The sequence below is a fragment of the Dromiciops gliroides genome, chromosome 3 (genome assembly GCF_019393635.1).
Source record: "Dromiciops gliroides isolate mDroGli1 chromosome 3, mDroGli1.pri, whole genome shotgun sequence".
In the NCBI taxonomy this organism is placed as follows: domain Eukaryota; kingdom Metazoa; phylum Chordata; class Mammalia; order Microbiotheria; family Microbiotheriidae; genus Dromiciops; species Dromiciops gliroides.
This window is the reverse complement of record NC_057863.1, coordinates 320,485,307-320,504,428: the sequence shown is the minus strand read 5'-3', so window position 1 is coordinate 320,504,428 and position 19,122 is coordinate 320,485,307. Positions and strand designations below refer to the sequence as shown.

General features: G+C 36.3%; 1 protein-coding gene across 1 annotated transcript in view; it reads right to left on the bottom strand.

Annotated features, from left to right (window-relative positions):
- Nucleotides 1-19,122, bottom strand: part of PHLDB2 (pleckstrin homology like domain family B member 2) — a 118,318-nt gene that overhangs the window by 63,647 nt on the left and 35,549 nt on the right. The window contains 3 exon segments of the mRNA XM_043997054.1: nt 3,439-3,567; nt 13,723-13,860; nt 16,167-16,310. Coding sequence (XP_043852989.1) covers nt 3,439-3,567; nt 13,723-13,860; nt 16,167-16,310 — 411 coding nt within the window.

The following is a 19,122-nucleotide window of genomic DNA, read 5'->3' as shown; positions in this document are numbered from 1 at the left end:
TCATATAGCTAGCAAGTATCTAAGGTGGGATTTTTACCCAGGTCCACACTTTGCCCCACATATACTCCATTTGCCAGACCAAAGAACTTTAGAGCTCAAAGGTTCTTTAGCTATTACTGCCATCAATTTACAGATGAAGGTACTGAGGCTTAAAGGAAGGAAGTGATCTGTGGTTGGACAGTTAGCCTGTGGCTATGTGAGAATCTCCAAACTCCAAGTCAATTGCCTTTTTCAGTTTTACATCTATAGATAGAATAAAGTGATAGTGAAAGGGGCCAGTATCCATCAGACAGAAGTAAGTTTTTGACAACTGAATTCTTCTGTTAGGTACCACTATTCAGCAACTGTGGGAATTATACTGCTTCCTTTTCTATTTCATCCATATCCTAAATGATTTTTTTTTTGTCATGGAAAAACTTCATCAGAGTTTCCATATCCACTACCATAGCAACCACAAGCCATTAAACCACATATTTCTGGCCAATTTCAACTGGATATATGTCAATAATTTTGAAGTGAAAGGTTCTGGGTTCTTAATGACTTGAATACATAAGTTGTATGCATATCATCCTTCTCATGTCTAAATTTCAGCTCAAGATTTCTAAAAATAAAAGAAAGGAAAAAGAAAGAAAGAGAATGAAAGGAAAGAAAGAAAAGGAAGGAAGGGAGAAAAAGAAAAAGAAAGGAAGAAGAAAAGAAAAACCAAAAACATACTCTAAAAGAGGACTGTTACTTCCCTTAAAAGAAGTTTATTAAAAGCTTATTACCATAGTACTAAAGTTAGTGGTAACAAAAAGTGGCAAAGGGGATAGTGCCAAGCCAGGATTAGGAAGATTCCTCACAGTGTGTTCAAATCTGGCCTCTGACACTTAATAGCTGTGTGACCCTTGCAAGTCAGTTAACCCTGTTTCCTCATCTAAAAAATGAGCTGGAGAAGAAAATGGCCAAGAAAATTTGCCAAGAAAGCCCCAAAGAGAGTTACAAAGAGTTAGACATGACTGAAGAACAACAAAAGAAGTAGAATTAATTGAATTTGTGTCTAACTTAATAAAGGCCCTGGGGAAAGGGATTTTATTTTAGTAGTATTTTGAAGAGTTTGAAGCTGGAGGGGATATGAGTTTATGCTAACAAGTTTCTGGCATAAATAAATTATCACAAAATGAGCTACCCAACTGAGTAAATCCTGGAGGCTGATAAAGGATGACCCTAGGGAATAACAAGTAATCTCAAGGTATCCCCTAAGAGCAGGGAGATAGCAGAGTTATCACACCTAGATCAGTTCTCTCTTTCAAGGAAAAGGGCTTTTGTGTCAGGGATTTCACATTACTGCTTAGTGGGAAAAGAAAGAAGTATTAGATTTTCTTTGATGCAGAGTTAAATCATCTGCATACTTTTCCTTTCTCTGTAATCAAAATCCCTTAGAACACTGAGGGGGAAAAAGTTTAAGACATTGTATAGAGCCCAAAGTAAAATGAGCAGTAATTATTTATATCAACTTTGTATACAGGATATTAAAGGACTTGATAAAGTATTATCTAAAACCAATGTTTATGTAGAAACAGTTTAGTAACAGGGTGGAAAGAATATGAAATAAAAGAAAAGAGAGAATAAAATGTACATAGCCATATATATTTACTTATCTTAAATAAGGAATTCCAAGTTCAATGACAGCATTGTCTGTATACAATCTTGAAAAATAAACACATCTGAGAAGCAATGAATAAGCATATATATGTTTCCCAAGCTATTTCTTTTGATTAGAAAAAAAGGCTAAGACTTTTAGGGTCTAACAGTAACAGATAATAGAACAAAATACTTTCACAAATCTTATTCTCTAAGTTTTAGGCTGAGTGTGTGAGTTAGTGTGTGTGTGTGTGTGTGTGTGTTTAACACAGCTCTGTCCCCAGAACTGTGGTACTGACATAGAAGTAAAGTTCTAACTTACTAGCTTATATCCAACTCTCCACAATAATTGAATGAAGGAGGGCTATTTAATTTTTTAATTTATTTGGAACACTATTAAAAGAAGTAGAGATTATAATCTGTATTCAGCATTTCAAGATATTTGAAATGAATGCCTTTAAAAAAATAAAAAACTCCCAAGTGTAATGTCAAATTATATTTCATCAAAAGATTTCTTTACCCAAGGTGTAAATGATTTAAATTAAATATAAAAGATCACACATTGCTAAAATAAATTTTTAAAAAGCCTCAGCCTTTTAAAGGAATCTCCCAAGAGCTGTGGTCTTACAAGATTTACTTTGTGATTCTCTAATGAGAGAAGAACATGATAAAATGAATAAACTAGCCTTATTTTTCTACTCACCAATGGTTATTCCCTTGGGGCTAAATCTGTTTACACAAGTATTTTTGCTTTTAAGACATTTAATGTATTTTTCCAATATTTTAATTCACATTATTCTTTGTGAAGAACAAAATCCAGCATTCACGTTGCTATAAAACTTTAAATTTTGGGGACACATATTTGTGAAACTGGGTGGGACATCTAATTTCATTTTCATCTATAGAAAGCTGACTCAGTAGACTTGCAAGCCCTTTGAGGGCTGGTCTCATTTTTTTCTTTGTTTTCTCAGCACTAAAACACAGTGTTTGGCACAGAATAAGAATTTAATAAATGAATGAACAAATGAATGAACACTGGGATAATACACCATTCATGGAATAAAGTTTCAGCCGAGACAAGTTAGACTAGGCATTTCTCTGTTTCATTAAGATTTTTTTTCTATAGTTTGAGGGCACTGAGTAGCATCATGTAACCCTGGGGTGTGGCTTAGATGATAATGATTTCAGTGTGATGTCACTAGAAAGCTGAAAGAAAAGAAATAAACATCAAAACAGGGATGAAAGATAAATGGTCTGAAAAATGGCTACCTTGGGACAGATTACAAAGCAAGCTTAGAGAAACATTAAACAGCCAACATAGCAAACAGCAATTACTAGACAGCAAACAGGAAACCCAAGGAACAGTGTCAATTATTAATGCTAGTTAATTTCAGTGCTGGAATGTCAGGTATCAGTTACAACTCCTGAACAGCTGTGACTCCTAAGCTAAAACAGACTCAGGAAGATGATTTTTCTTGATGCTTCAGCTTGTATACTTTTGCCTCCCAAACTAAGACACACTAACCAAAAAGACAGGTTCTTTTTTTTGGTGGGTGTGATGGGGATCATGCCTATTTTTTGACTTTCATTTTCGATCCTTAAAAGCTCTATTTTTCTGGTCACCATGCACTTCAATGATATATATTCATCAAACCAGCAGGCAGCTATATGGGCAAATTTTGTGCTATGTCATCTAAATGAGAGAAAAAACTGGACACACACAAAAAAAGAAGGGGGATATGATAGTTTTTTTAAAAAAAGAGAAAAAGAAAAATTTGAAAAAATTTGAGTGGTGCATTCCTGATTGCTACTGACCCTCTTCAGTTGCTGCTGTAACTGTTCCCTCATGGACTCAGGGCAATTGTCAAGCTGTGTCTTCTGTTCGGAGTATATTTCCTGTAGCCTCTCTAGTTTTTCCCTCTCAGCATCAAGCTTTACCTTCTCCTGAAGTTCAGAAAATAGAAGAATAGAATTACCTTAAACCCCCAACCAAGAGTAAGCATCATTACCAGGGTGGCTGACAAATAAAAAAGATGAACCAGACAGCTTGTGGCAGTAGAAACAGACGGTTGTATTAGTTACGGGGACAAAGCAGCATAAAGGTGACTATATGATAGGATCATACACCTTTGATTCAGTTGCTTCTTCATTCCTAAATTTAACACAATCTGATTAGCACTAGCCCCGCCCCACCCTTTCCTTTCCTTACCTCCTCCTACCTGCTAGTAGATAACAGGTATGCTGCCCATCTTTTGAAAAAAAAAAAAAAGGCAGTGGTATCAACAGGCACATTAGTCTATGGTCAGTCAACCAAAAACCCCAAAGGAAATGAAGACAAAATACACAAAGCAACTTTGCAGAGAACCACTCACCTATGTGTTACAAGCTCTCAAAACAAAAGAATTTATACCATGGTCCTGAATGAAGCTGGATTCTCTCAGGGAACAAGGAGCATATTCTCTGGGTCTAAATTGTGCAATTTTAGAAGTGCTATTCATTTGTTCACGCCACTTGTGTATCATTCAGAAAATTCTTCATTTGGTAAGTTAAAGGCTTGAAATAGTTTAAGCAATTTTCCAGACCCAGATTAAGAGAAAGAAAAGTAACTTATAGCTCATTCAGAGAATTTAAAGCCAGAAAGAAAAAAAATTTTTAAAAACCTTATAATTTGGTTCATAGGCTTCTTCACCTGAGGCCCACTGACTTGCTTTTTAAAAATATTCTGATAACTGCTATTTCAATAGAGTTGGTTTCCTTGGTAAACTTGTGTATTTTATTTTATTCATTTAAAATATTCTGAGAAGGGGTATGCATAGGTTTCACCAATGGCTGAAGAGGTAACTGACACAATAAAAGTTAGAAATCCCTCATCTAATTCAATGTCCTCAATTTAGAGATCACACACACACACACACACACACACACACACAGGAATGGGAAGTAACTTGCCTAACGTCATACTTTGATATCATGTAATCAGGAGCAAAGCCAGGATTGGAAAGCAGGTATTCCAACTCTAAATCCAAGACTATTTCCACCTCAGCAGTCACACCAGCTTATACCAGTCAAGTGGTAAGAGAACTAGTGGAAGGTATTAGCAGACAAATTAATTTCTGTTACTTTTCTGCAAGGCTGAGAAATCAGATAGCATCCACATCAGAAGACAGAAAAGTGAAGGTGTGAGATTGACCATGAAGGTAGATTCGACTCAAAAAATGATGGTGCTGCCAAACATCAGAAACTCAGCTACTGGAAGGCAATTATGATTTTGTCTTTGTAATTGGAACAGTGGCTGGCACACCATAAACAAATTAATGTTGAATGAATAAATGAATGAATGGCTAATAACAATGAGGGGAATAAAAGGTGGTATCACTACTTCCCTTCACATCTTAATCATGCTTGATATGGGACATCTTGGTGTTGCCTTTAGTTGGCGAGAGGGCAGGGAAAGAAACCACTTTCAGTGTGTTGGTATTTGCCTTAATATCTTTATCCCATTTGCTGAACAAACACAACCAACCAGTACCTCGGCATGGAGTACTCAGCATTACTCTTACCCTCACTCCCAGTTTCAGAAGCACTCAGAGCATCATTACCACTAATGGGTCCGGAGCTAATAAGGCAATCGCCAATTTACCATCTTAGTGTTTCACTTTCTCTAAAAATAAGGAAGGGTAATTGCCTCTAAATAGATGACCAGAGGATTTAAATAAAGGATGTTCTAAAATTCAGTTGCATTTTAAGCTTTACTAGCTTAAACATAAACACTTAAAAACTCTAATAACTTAAATTTTCTTAAGCTTTAAAAAAAAAGAAAAACTTAAAACTGAACTAAGACTTTGGGGACACTCCATATAAAGGATCAAACTACAAGAAGTCACTACAAGAATATGACCACTACTGAAATTCTCTTGTTCAAATAATCTTTATTATTCTTGAAAGATTTTTAGCTTCCCCCCCCCCCACCTTTTTTAAATAAATGTTGCAACAGTTTAGTGCCACGGTGATATGAAATAAGGATCAAGACAGGGACTGAACTAATAATGTTCTTGGCATAAGGCTGTCCCGGGTGAGGAAACAACCTTTGCCAATGCAGATCTGCAAATTTTCCACAATTTAGAGTCTTAGAGGGTTTCCTAGAGTACTATGAGTTTAAATGACTTACTCTAGGTCACAAAGCCAGAGTCAGACTTAAATCTTAAACTTTATGGTTCTGAGGCAAATTTTGTTATCCACTGTGACACTGCTCTTAATAGCAGGACATTTTTGAAATTTGTAATTGAATTTATACAGTACTTCCTTTCTAAATTTCTTTAAAAAGGAAAAAAAAACCAACCCACAAAACCTTGAAGTTTTTCTTAAAGGAAAAATACAGCCACAAATGCCTATAAGGTTTTTGTTTTGTTTTCTTGCAAATTCAGACTGCATAGTCCAATCAGTAACCAAGACATTTTCAGAGAATAATTGATGTTATTTTTCTCCAAATAACCTTTAAGACTTATGGGAGAAATTCCCAATTCCTCAAGCCTCGGGAAATAGAATAACCTTCACTTGACTCCATCAAAAATTGATGGCATTTTTATTTTCCATTTCCTAAATCTTTCTTCCTTAAACTATAAAATGTGATCTATGTTTGTGTCAGAGAGCACTGTAATTACTCAGAAATTATTTTTTTCCTTCCCTTGTACCTCCCTGCTATACTCCCACATAAATTTCCTTAGGGACTGATCTGTATTTGTCAAATAATTCTAAGATTTGGAACGGGAAAAATACTGCATTGGGTTTCTCTTTCATTCTCCAGAGTACACCCTCATTCTAAAGGTTTTTCCTGATTAAAAAAAAAGGTAGTTATGTTTACTCTGTCTGCATAGCCACCTTTTGTATTTAAGATTGATTGAATACAATAGTGGGCACCTCTTTGCATTGATGCTCTATTTTTGCAGATATCAAGCAAGAAGAGAATTCCAACCTCTGGAAATTGACGTGTTTCAGACTTAAATGGGAATGGGAACCAAATCCTAACATACAGGTCACAAGGCAAGCTGCCTTGTAATATCTGCATAATACTAAATTTTACCTACTAGACTCTATGCTCCCAAGGAATTTTATGCTGGCTATGGCTTCTGCTAACAACAAAGGATAGAAGCACTGACTCACCAGTAACATTAACTTGACAATGCAAGCTAGTTTTCAGCCTACGACTTCAGATCGTGATTTTTTAAAAATTAAAAAAAAAATTTAAGGGAACAAAATTTCTTGGCCTTGTATCTAGGATGAAATGCCATTTCCTCTATCTTGGGGACAGTGCCTGCCCTACCTTAATGGCAGACAGATTTCATCCAACAATTTCTCTCTATTTACATCAATCATGAACACTTTATTGTCAAGGTTTTTGTGGCAAAGAGGAAAAAGAGATAGACAATGGTCTTTCCACCATAGATTTCAGTTTGAGCACCATTTATACAAAGAACTAGCATTTGGCTGAGTTTAAACTTTTTTTCAGTCATTTAAAAAACAATACTAGGGGGCAGCTAGGTGGTGCAGTGGATAGAGCACCGGCCCTGGAGTCAGGAGTACCTGAGTTCAAATCCGACCTCAGACACTTAACACTTACTAGCTATGTGACCCTGGGCAAGTCACTTAACCCCAATCACCTCACTTAAAAAAATAAAATAAAAAACAATACTTCTTAAAATTCATGGTCCTGGTTTGCAAGTAAATTACTGTCACCCTCAAAAGCACCTTCATATCTTTGTGACCACAGCTTTATATTAATAACTAAAAACAAAAACAGAGTAAATAAAATACCTTATGTTTATATAGTGGCTTCCTTCCAAGAACATTCAAGGCTTTTGCAATTGCAGACAAAGGGGTGGCTAGGAGAAAGAAGAAAGTAGGCACCATCCTCCCTATCTATCTTTACTCAGTAAAGCTCAGCCAACTTCTTGGAGCCCAAATAAATAGGCTATCAGAAGGATGCAAAAGGGAGATATGGGTCAGAAGAACAGAGTGAGTGTGGACAGGTGCCTAAGTCAGAGGGAAGAGGGAATATCACTCCAAGAAATAACTCAGGTACAGATGTTGAGCCAATAAGAAAATAATATTTCTCTCTTCTATTTATAGCTCAGGAAGTTCTTGCAGTTGTAAAGCTCAGTTTAAACAGGTGATTAGAGCAGGAAGTATCACTTTCCATATGGGAGGTAAAACAGATTAACATTTGAGATTTATGGGCTTTGATTGTGTTTTTTTTTAATCACATAAAATCTAAAATTAGGTTTTAAAAAATGAAAACAATTAAATAAACACATCTATTCTACCTCTCTTTGGAAAAGGCAATTGGGCGGTCATTTCCCTGGAAATGAATACATTTCCATCACTTTACTTTCCATCTCCTCCCCCCTTTTTAAAAAATATTTATCTTTACACAAATTTAAAAGATCATTTTCATACATAAAATATAACAAAAAAATCTCTATGTGAAACCACAAAACTCTATTACATACAGTTTAGGGTTTTTTTTAAAGAATATATAATAAATTATACAAGTTATTTTCAAAGCTGTCCTTATCTGTGTTACCTTCTGAACTTTCTTCTAATTATTTTCTTTTAAATGCTTCCATACCCTTCTTTTCTTTTTTCTTTTTGATAAATACTTTCTCTAACCCATTCTTCCTACACCCTCCTCTCCCCCCACTCAAGGGGAATAAAAACCTCAGAACACAGAGAACCCTTCTAACAAATATGCACAGTCAAATAAAATAAACCTACATGTTGATGTCCAAAAATGTGCATCTCACTCTGTACGTCAAGTAAGTTCATCACCTCTCTATAAGGTATTAGGTAGCTGGCTTCATTATTAGTCTTCTGGAGTCATGGTTTATCATTGCATTGATCAAAATTCTTAAGTATTTCAAGTTGTTTTGTCTTTATATCATAATTTCTCTGGTATAAAGTGTTCTCATCTCACTCTGGATCAGTTGAAATAAGTCTTTTTAGGTTTCTCTGTAATTGTCCATTTCATCATGTTTTATGAGGCACATTGTTACACTATTCTTTGTTTAGCCATTACCCAATTGATGGGCATCCCCTTTGTTTCCAGTTCTTTGTAAAAAAAAAAAAAGCTGTTAGTGAGGACCTGAGTTCAAATCCAGCCTCAGACACTTGACAATTACTAGCTGTGTGACCCTGGTCAAGTCACTTAACTCTCATTGCCCTGCTCCCCCCCCAAAAGATGCCACATATTTCCTGGTCCGATTTTTAAAAAGAAAAAAAAAAGATCTGATGAACTGATCATTGTTGTTGTTCAGTCCTTTCTAGTCAGGACTGATGCTTTGTGAACCCCTTTGGGTTTTCTTGGCAAAGATACTGAAGTAGTTTTCCATTTCCTTCTCCAGCTCAATTTATAGATGAGCAAACTGAGGCAAACAGGAGTAAATGACTTTCCTGGGGTCAAGTGTCTGAGGTCAGATTTGAACTCAGGAAAATGAGTCTTCCTGACTTCAGGCCTAGAAATCCATCCACTGTGCCACCTAGCCATTCCAAACTAGTAATTAGCTACATTTAATTTACTATTAGCCAACAGGTACTGCATTTTCAGTATTACAGAGATTCAACAGCCATTTCCTCTCCTACTTCCAGATTGCCACTTTCCATACCCTCTTTACATCACAGCCATTTTTCTTAGCATATGATTAAGGAAAGCCCTTTGGTGGGTTTTTTTTTTTTTTTGCCATCATACATTGCTTAGCACATAGTAGGTAAATATAAATTTGCTTGCTAATTGAGCGATTGACAGGGAAATTCAATGTCTCATTCTCAGGCATACCTAGGAATGGCAAGAGTTGTAAATGCTAATCCTGTACTTCCTATGTTTCTAGAAAAATCTCAGCTTCTAGCCTAAAGGCATTAGTGAAATCAACATAAATCTATAAAATTTCAAGCAACCCACATATCTGTTTCTAGTTCATGAGTCAACGAGCATTTATTAAATGCTTATTATATTCTAGGCACCAAGTTAAGTGCTGCAGATACAAAGAAAGGCAAAAGAAAACCAAAAATCTAACCACCACTAAGAAGCAAAAAAACCCCAAAACCCCAATCGTTGTTCTCAAGGAGATGCTAGATGTCAACTTTCAGGTACATGCCAAACATATACAAAGTATATAAAAGTCATCAGAAAAGGGAAGGGAATAGGGTTTGGAGGGACCGAGGAAAGGCCTCTTGTGGAATGCTGGATTTGAACTGTTTCTACCTTTCTTCTTGAAATTCCCACAGAACTTTTACAACATGTGAATTAGGGATGTGGAGACAAGAAGGGGAAGAAGTCATTATAATTGATTCTCTTTGGGAAATTCAATAAGCTTTGTCATTGTCTTAACTTGATCCACTTCCTGAAAGAAATTCTCTATTAGTAGACAAGGATCCTATCCTTGGAGACACTGTATCTGGAGGAATATGACAAATTTGCTTAGGATTTGTGGCTGGAGATGTGCATTTTTTCTTGGAAGAGAGTCAAAGAAAGTCTGATGAAGTCACAAGACAGGTAAACAAGTAAAGTCACAGATCATAATATTGTGGGGTTTCAAGTCCCAGGTTTCTAGGACTTGACAACTGGCTTCTCTCCCAAGGAAGAGGAAGCCCTCCAGTATTAGGAGTTCTAAATCTAAGCCTCTCTTTTATTTCCTTTCATGTGTATCCATCATTTGTTCAAAATTGCCTTTCTTTCTTTTTTAAAAAAATTTTTTGTTTTATTTATTTATTGATTTAATTACCTTTCAAACAACATTAAAACAAACATGAAAGAAGAAAAAGGGAGGATAATTGAGGTCAAGCAACTCAAAGGAGAAATAACAAAGAATTCCAAAAAATAAAGAACAAACCTATGAAATACTTCTAGGAACAATGAAGAAACACATATAAGGAACAATGGTGTCAGAGAATTTGGAACATCCTGTTACATACAGATGACGATGAAGATGGTAATATGTTTGCTTACGATGTTAAACATTTTGTCATGCTACTTAACATCAAAAGTTAGTACATGGGGCAGCTAGGTGGTACAGTGGATAGAACACTAGCCCTGGATTCAGGAGGACCTGAGTTCAAATCCAGCCTCAGACACTTGACACTTACTAGCTGTATGACCCTGGGCAAGTGACTTAACATGGTGCCTAGTATGTAATAAGCATTTAATAAATGCTTGTTGACTCATGAACTAGAAACAGATATGTGGGTTGCTTGAAATTTTATAGATTTATCTTGATGATTTCACCAATGCCTTTAGGCTAGAAGCTGAGATTTTTCTGGGAACATAGGAAGTACAAGCATTTACAACTGTTGCCATTCCTAGGTATGCCTGAGAATGAGACATTGAATTTCTCCGTCAATCACTCAATCAGCAAGCAAATTTGTTAATTACCTACTATGTGCTAACCCTCATTGCCCTGCCCCCACCCCCAAAAAAAGTTAGTACAGAACACTGGTTTTCAAAGATTGAATTATAATTATAAATATATACTTGACATACACAAAGTCCTATGAATGCCTTTGCCAGTTTTTGACCAGAAGAGGAGAGATAGTGAAAAGAAGGATGAAAGTTGATATGTATCATATTTGTATCGATATCTATCAATGTCTATGTGGAGATATATATGTATGTCTCTTGTGACTGGCCAATAGTTACTTAGTAAGTAGTAGGTCCAGTATTAAAACACAGGTTTCTGCTGACTCTAACTCCCATATTCTTTCTACTGTCTCCCTAAAATAATGAGTAGCATCTATTTGGTGTTTTAAGGCTTTGAGATTCATAAAATGGCATGTCATTTGATAACAATAATTTATAAAGTGCCTGCTTTATGTAAGGTACTGTGTCAGGGACTGAGGACACAAAAATGGAGGACCCTTACAATGAGGGGAGTCTAATGAGGAAAAATATATAAGCAAATAACTGAAAGAAGGGAGGAAGAGTGAGGTAAGTATAAAGGAGAGGAAAAGGCAAAATTCTCTGAGAAAACTGAAGCAGAGAGCACATTCATCTGGCATGTGGGGAATGGTGCAGGGGTCAGATGGGGGACTTCATGGAAGAGGTCAAGAAAACACAGGTTTAGAGTGAAAGGGACCTCAGAGATCATCTGGTTCAACCTCTCATTTTTCAGATAAGAACCTTGAAGTTCAGAGAGGTAAATAGACCCCTGAATCCAAGAGAATGCAGGTGATAGCATCCATTGAGTTGAACCTTGAAAAAAGGAAAGATTTCAGCAGAGAGAGAGAGAAAGAGTAATGGGGCGAGGGGTTGTCTGAATAAATAGATACAGTTGGAAGAAGAAAGAATGAGATCAGGGAACTGACAGAGGTCTACTTTTACTGTAACATAAGAATATAAAACAGGTAGCAATGTGGGGGAAAAAAGTGGACTGGAACCAGTTTGTGGGAAGTTGAAATTATCTTAGTGGCAAAAAGGAGTCAGGGGGAAGGTTTTCCAGTGTCAGTCACATTTCTTCATTTGGCAGCTATGTGAGAGACGGATCAGAGAGGGAACAGGCTACTTAGTGGGCAGGAGGTGATGAAGGGCTAATTTAGAGTAGTGGCAGTGGGGGGGTTGGAAAGGAGGGGACACATGTGATGACACGTGGACATAAAAGAGATACACTTGGCAACTGATTGAATGTGAGAGATTAGGGAAAGAAGGAGTCACAGTTGCAAGCCTGGGTAACTAGAGGGATAGTAGTGCCACAAAACCAAATAAGAATGTTTTAGGTAAATTTTAATAGAATGTTTTTATATTCCATACAATTATTATTTTATTTTAAAATAATTAGAATTTAAATTATGTATAATTAAAATATATAATTATAAAATACAAATTGCATATAACTATATATAATATACTCTTAAATATATTATAATACATAATTAAAATATAATTATAAAATATTTGTACTTATTTATTATACAATATAATTCTATATTTTACCTGAGAAAATACTTTATAATTTTATATAATTTTCAAAAATAAGAATAATGACTGGGTCTTATGGTGGTGATAAGTTTGGTTTGTGGATGTTGAGTTTGAGATGTCACTAAGACATGCAGGTGGAGAGACCTAGGTAGACAGCCACACATCTGCATGTGCATGCATAAACATACACATTAGTCATTCCTTTATTTTCTCTCCTCCAGATATTAGTGCATATACAGTCTGATTGTGTGTGTGTATGTATGTGTATGTGTGTGTGTGTGTGTGTGTGTGTGTGTGTGTGTGTGTGTTGAGGGATGCGTGCTTGAAAGAGAGAAGCCTCCTTCTTTTTCCTGTCTCTTTTCTCCCTTCTAATGGCTATCAAGGTGAGCAGGACAAAGTAGGATGAACAAAAGGCCTGGATAATCTGCAAACCCTGAACCATTACAAAGTGGTGGTTATGTAGTACTCCCTCTGATTTGGGACCTACACTGCTTATGAGCAACCTTTTCCAGTGAAATCTCCAACCAGTGCTTCAAGGGTACCTCTCACCAATTGCCATTCCATTTATTGGATTGTCACATTCCCCACTTAATATTAGGGGAGGGTATCCAGAAACAACTTCACTATGTTGGCCAAGATCAACACACCTACAATTGATGCCATTCTACTAAAAAAAACCACCCATCTTAAAAAACAAAACAAAACAAAACCCAACCTGAAAAATGAGATCCGCAATTATACAATTTCAAGGCCTAAAGGTGAAGTACAAACAATAGAGAATTATACCAAACAACACATCTACTATTTGGACTCCAAAAAAAATAAATTAATCATTCTAAAGGAAAAACAGACTGTTATGAGTACCAACTAGTAAAACATATGTGTCTTTGCCCTTGGATAGATAGTCATCCCATCATTTGACCCAATCCATCCCACATTATATTCTAAGAATGTGACCAATGATACCAAAATAATGGAAGTCAAAAGGACATGAATCCATTGTTAACATCTTAGTAAATGGAAAACTATTCAAAATGTCAAGCTTAATAAAATACATATAGATATATCCATAGGGGGAAAAATTGCATTTGATCAGTATTAAAATCACTTAAAGTTCCATTGATTTGTTATGTTTTTACCTTGGTCTTTTCTCCAATGATGTTCTTTTCAAGCTCTGCTATCTTCCTATTTAGATGGTCCAATATCTCCTTTTCTTTCATAAGTTCAGTTGATTCTGCTTTCTGTTCACCATCCAGAAGGGCACATTCCATATCCGCCTAAGAACACAAAACATTTCCCAGAGTTGCTCTTTCAAAGCATAAGATCATAGACCTAGAGCTGGCCAGCATCTCAGAGGCCATTTAGTTGAACCCCCCTCTCCCCCCGCCATTTTACAGGATGAGAAAACTGAGGTCCAGGTAGGTGATCACTTGCTCAAAGTCATCTCAGCAGTAAGCATGACCCAAGTCCTCAACTCCAGAGTCAATACATTTTCATCTAACCATTGTAGGGGCATTTACAACACCAAACCACTAAGAAAATCTTGACTGAGGCAGCTTGCTGTCTCAGCTATATGGTCAGCTAGGTGGAAGTCTTGAGATCTGAACATAGTATTTATTAAGGAAACTATTTTTCCTCTTCTTTTAATCTTACTTTATACCTCTTCTGCTTACTCCTTGGAACAGTAGGTCTGAAAAATTTTAATTTCAGAATCCTCAATAGGACTCTTAAAATTATTAAAGGCCCCCAAAGAGCTATAAAGATGTGCATACCCTTTGACCCAGCAATACCACTTTTTCCCAGGGAAATAATAAAAAAGGGAAAAGGACCCACATATACAAAAATATTTATAGCTGTTATTTTTGTGGTGGCAAGGAATTGGAAATTGAGGGGTTGCCCATCAATTGGGGAATGGTTGAACAAGTTGTGGTATATGAATGTAATGGAATACTATTATGCTGTAAGAAACGATGAGCAGGCAAATTTCAGAGAAACTTGGAAGGACTTTCATGAACTGATGATGAGTGAGATGAGCAGAACCAGGAGAACATTGTACACAGTATCAACAACATTATGTGTTGATCAACTGTGATAGACTTGATTCTTCTCAGCAATACAATTGTCCAAGATAATTCCAAAGGACTCGTCATGGAAAGTATTCTCCAAATCCAGAAAAAAAAAAAAGAACTGTGGAATCTAGATGCAGATCAAACCATACTATTTCAATTGTTTGTTGTTGTTGTTGGTTTTTTTTTTTTTGAGGTTTTTCCTTTTTGCTCTGATTCTTCTCTCATAACATGACTAATGCAGAAATATCTTTAATGTGATTACACATATATAACCTATATCAGATTACTTTCTGTCTTGGGGAGGGGGGGAGGGAGGGGAGGGAGGGAGAAAAATTTGAAACTAAAAATCTTATGAAACAAATGTGAAACTAAAAATCTTATAAAACTGGACAATAATAAAATATTTATATGGAAAAAAATTATTAAGAGCCCCAAAGCACTTTTGGTTTTGTGTTATATCTACCAATATCTACTATATTAGAAACTTAAAATGATAAAAAAAATTTAAATAATAAAAATTTAAGATACTTATTAACTCATTTAAAAATAACAATAAATCTATTACATGCTAACATAAATAACATTTTTAGCAAAAAAACTGTTTTCTAAAACAAAACAAAAATTAGTGAGAAATAATTTCTTTGACATATTCTTTGCAAATCTCTTTAATATCTAGATTTAATGGAAGACAGTTGGATTCTCATGTTTGCTTTTGCATTCAGTTGCTTGTGATAGATTGTTTTAGTTGAAGTCTAACAAGAAAATTCAGCTTCACACAGCTAAGCAACTGCAAAAAAAGGAAGAGTATTTTAATAGGAAAAGAACCAGGACTATTATGGAAATAATTTTGACCTTGGTACCCTGCAAAAGGCTCTCAGGGATACTCAGGGGTCTACTGGCCACACTCTGAGAACAGCCACCTTAGAGGATGATACTTATGGGATATTACATCAACTTCTTGCATCTAGGCTGAGCACCATCTAATTTGGGAGCAGCTGCATACATCTTGGCTCTCTTCACTAAAGTCAAAGTGAAGATTGCACCTTGTTTGAAGTGAAAATACAAGATTCCAAGCAGTGACAAATGTAGGAAGGCTTCTAGTGCTTGCCAAGAAAGATGGTAGTGTATAAGAGAAGTAAGCAACTTCCTTACTCCCTTAGAGGTTATAGTATCATTTATTCAGCAAAACTCAAATGAAAATGGGTATTTCAGCTAATGGACTCTTTAGGGTAAATCATATACTATTTTTAAAAAACAAGTTAACATATAAAAGGGTATTAAAAAAATAAAAGCTTGGCATCTCTGCCTCAGTTTGATTCACTAACAGATACCTGCATTCTTGTTCTACACATAGTGGAGAAAAGAAATGTGTACTGATGATGGTGTTGACTGGCATCTTCATTCAGCCATCATAATTTGACCATGATATTCAACAGAAAGCTTTAAAAGAACACGTCTCCCTCCCCAGCAGAAAAAGATAGAAGGTAGGTAGAGAAATTATTTCATTTGCTTACTTCTCTGGAAGATTCATCCATCTGATCATTGAGGTCTTTAATCTTTTGTTCAAATTCCTCCAGGTTATTTAGTATTACCATTCGGGCCTCTTCCATATGAGCCAACTCCTGACTCCTCTGCTCTTCATTTCCACTTTCAGGTGTCTGTAATTAATTCACACAGAAAGACACTATTTAAAACTCAGTGCAATGAGTCCCCAACTAATAAAAGTTCCAAAAGTTCATTTGTAAAACAGTTCAGAAGTGGAGCTACATTTTTTCATAATGTTATCAGTGGTGGCCAGGTTCCCAGTTAGCCCACCAAGGTCTATTTAGAGCCACAGAATGTTGGGATTGGGTCTTAGAGGCTGCCTGGTTTGCAGATGAGGAGAGTGGGGGCCAGGAATGTTAAGTGATAGCTACTTGAAAAGCATGAGCTAATACCCAGGTTTCTCAACTCTCATGCCAAAGCTCTTTCAATAACCAATAAATCCCTTCCAGCTTCAGAATTCTACCTTACTACAAATGAAAAGGCCTTTTCCAAGTATTCTGCTTGTATTTAGTGCTACTGTATAACGCCCCACCCACCCCCTCCAACTAGAATCATCATCATCATTAACTGCAACATGCCCTACATATTTTAATACATTTGTCCCCATGGATAACATTTCCTTTTAACGTTCTGAAGGTAAACTAGAAGAGTTGACCTCAGAACTCTCACTTACAAAAACCATTATTAATAACTAAAAAAAAAAAGATGTAAGCCTGTTATATACCCATTGCCAAGTGAATCAATAATTTTTTTTCATTAGACTATATTTTGATGAAACCTATGAATTCATTTCTATAAGGAGTACTCAATAAAGAATTGCCCTCAACCAATCCAGACCTGTTCCTGCTCTGCCACTTAAAGCCTCAAAGACTTTTCTGGGGGCTATAAGAAGTCAAGTGACTTGTCCAGAGTAGGAGAAGCAGCACTTGAACTCAGCTCTTCCTGACTCAGAGGCCAGCTTTCTATTTACTTTGCCATACTTTCTCTCCTGGAAACTTTATGGTTCTAGAATTGGGATATTTATTATTCTACCAATTGACTAGTTAGTTAAAAAAACAAGCATATGAGAATCCTGATGAAAGTAATAATATTTTCTCTGTCTGGTATCAATCAATCAATAAACATTTATTAAGCTCCCACTATGTGCCAGGCACTGTGCTAAATGCTTTTGTTAAAGAGGCAAAAGACAGTCCCTGTCCTCAAGGAGCTTACAATCTAATGGGGGAGAGAACATGCAAACAAATAAATACAGAACAAACCGTATACAGGATAAGAAAGAAATAATTAACAAAGGGAAGGCACTAGCATTAAGAGAGGTCAGGAAGGGCTTCCTGTGGAAGGTGGGATTTAAAAGAAGCTAGGGAGGTCAGTGGTCAATGCAGACAAGAAAGAGCATTCCAGGCATGGGGGGCATCCAGAGAAAATGCCCACAGCTGAGAGATGGAGGGTATTGTGTGTGGATTGGCCAGAAGGTCAGTGTCACTGGTTGAAAGAATATGTGTCCGGGAGTAAGGTGGAAGAAGACTGGAAAGGTAGGAGAGGGCTAGGTTATCATGGGCTTTGAACCCAACCATAACATCTTGTATTTGGTAGGCAATAGGGAGCCACTGGAGTTTACTGAGTAAGGGGGGGAGGGTGGCATGCTTGGACCTATGCTTTGGGGAAATCACTTTCTTATTCCTCCTCTCATTCTTGTTCTTTTATTTTTTAGGTATATTATGGAATAAATAGTATTTGGGGGGGGGGCGCATGTGAGCTGACCTGGGAAGTAGTATGTGAAACACTGTTTCTATGGGAAAATGAGAGAGAAAGGAATGCATGACCCAAGGAAAATTTGTGCCCCTACAGCTGCACCAGCTGCTTGCCACCCAGAAAAAGGGGAACACAGTGCTGCTAAGAACATCCTTACCACAGCTGTGGAGTCTAATGGCTTCCCAGAAAGAAAAGAGCACAGTGGGTTTTGGCTTGGGAAATGCTTCTCCCTTTCTGAAATCCCATGGGGAGCCCATTCCCACTACTAACATGATACAGACTGGCTACTCATATGAGAGTTTACATTTATATGACCCATTATGATTTATTTATTAAAAAGCACTTTCTTGACAATCCAGTTTACATAGTATAGGTACTACTATTATCTATTTTTTTTTAATGGGACCTGTGGTTTCATTAGGGGTCCTGGTAAGAAACTTCCTCTACCAACTGTGAGTCTTAGCTGCCTAGGGCACTTCAAAGTTCAAGTGTCTTGCTCAAGGTCCCCTATCTAGTATCATGTCAGATATGGCATTTGAACCTAGGCCTGCCTGACTCTGAGGACAAAACTATGTCCATTACATCAAGATGACTCTCAATCCCTCTTTACAGTTATAACAGGGAGATTGACCAAAGAAGGCCTAGTCTTTTGACACAGATAAGTCTGAAGTATGGCTAATATTAATAGGATGTTCCCATAGGCAGTCAGTACAAGAGTATGTCCTGTCATTATATATGAGTATGTCACATTATATATGAAAAATTCTTAATCTAAGTAATATTAAAAATTCTACCAGATGTGGAAATTGAAGCCAAGTTTGGTAAGCTAACTTATCTAACTTGTCTAAAGTTACATGGCTAGTGACTGTTGGAGTAAGTTAAGATTTTCTGATCCATGTCCTCTGGTCCCTTGTCATGCTTAATTAAAGTTTTTGTAATGCAAGGAATGCCTAAATTGTAATATGTATATGTATGTGTGTATATAAATATATATACACACACACATGCACATATATGCATATATTATGTATAATATATTCTATATAATTTTTATATATTTTTTCTTTTTCCTACTCTTTTTTTTTTTTTACTATTCATAGGAAAATGCTTTTTTGTTGCAAAAATTCAGGCACTATACCATGTGACAAATCAATATATTAAATCAGGGGGCAG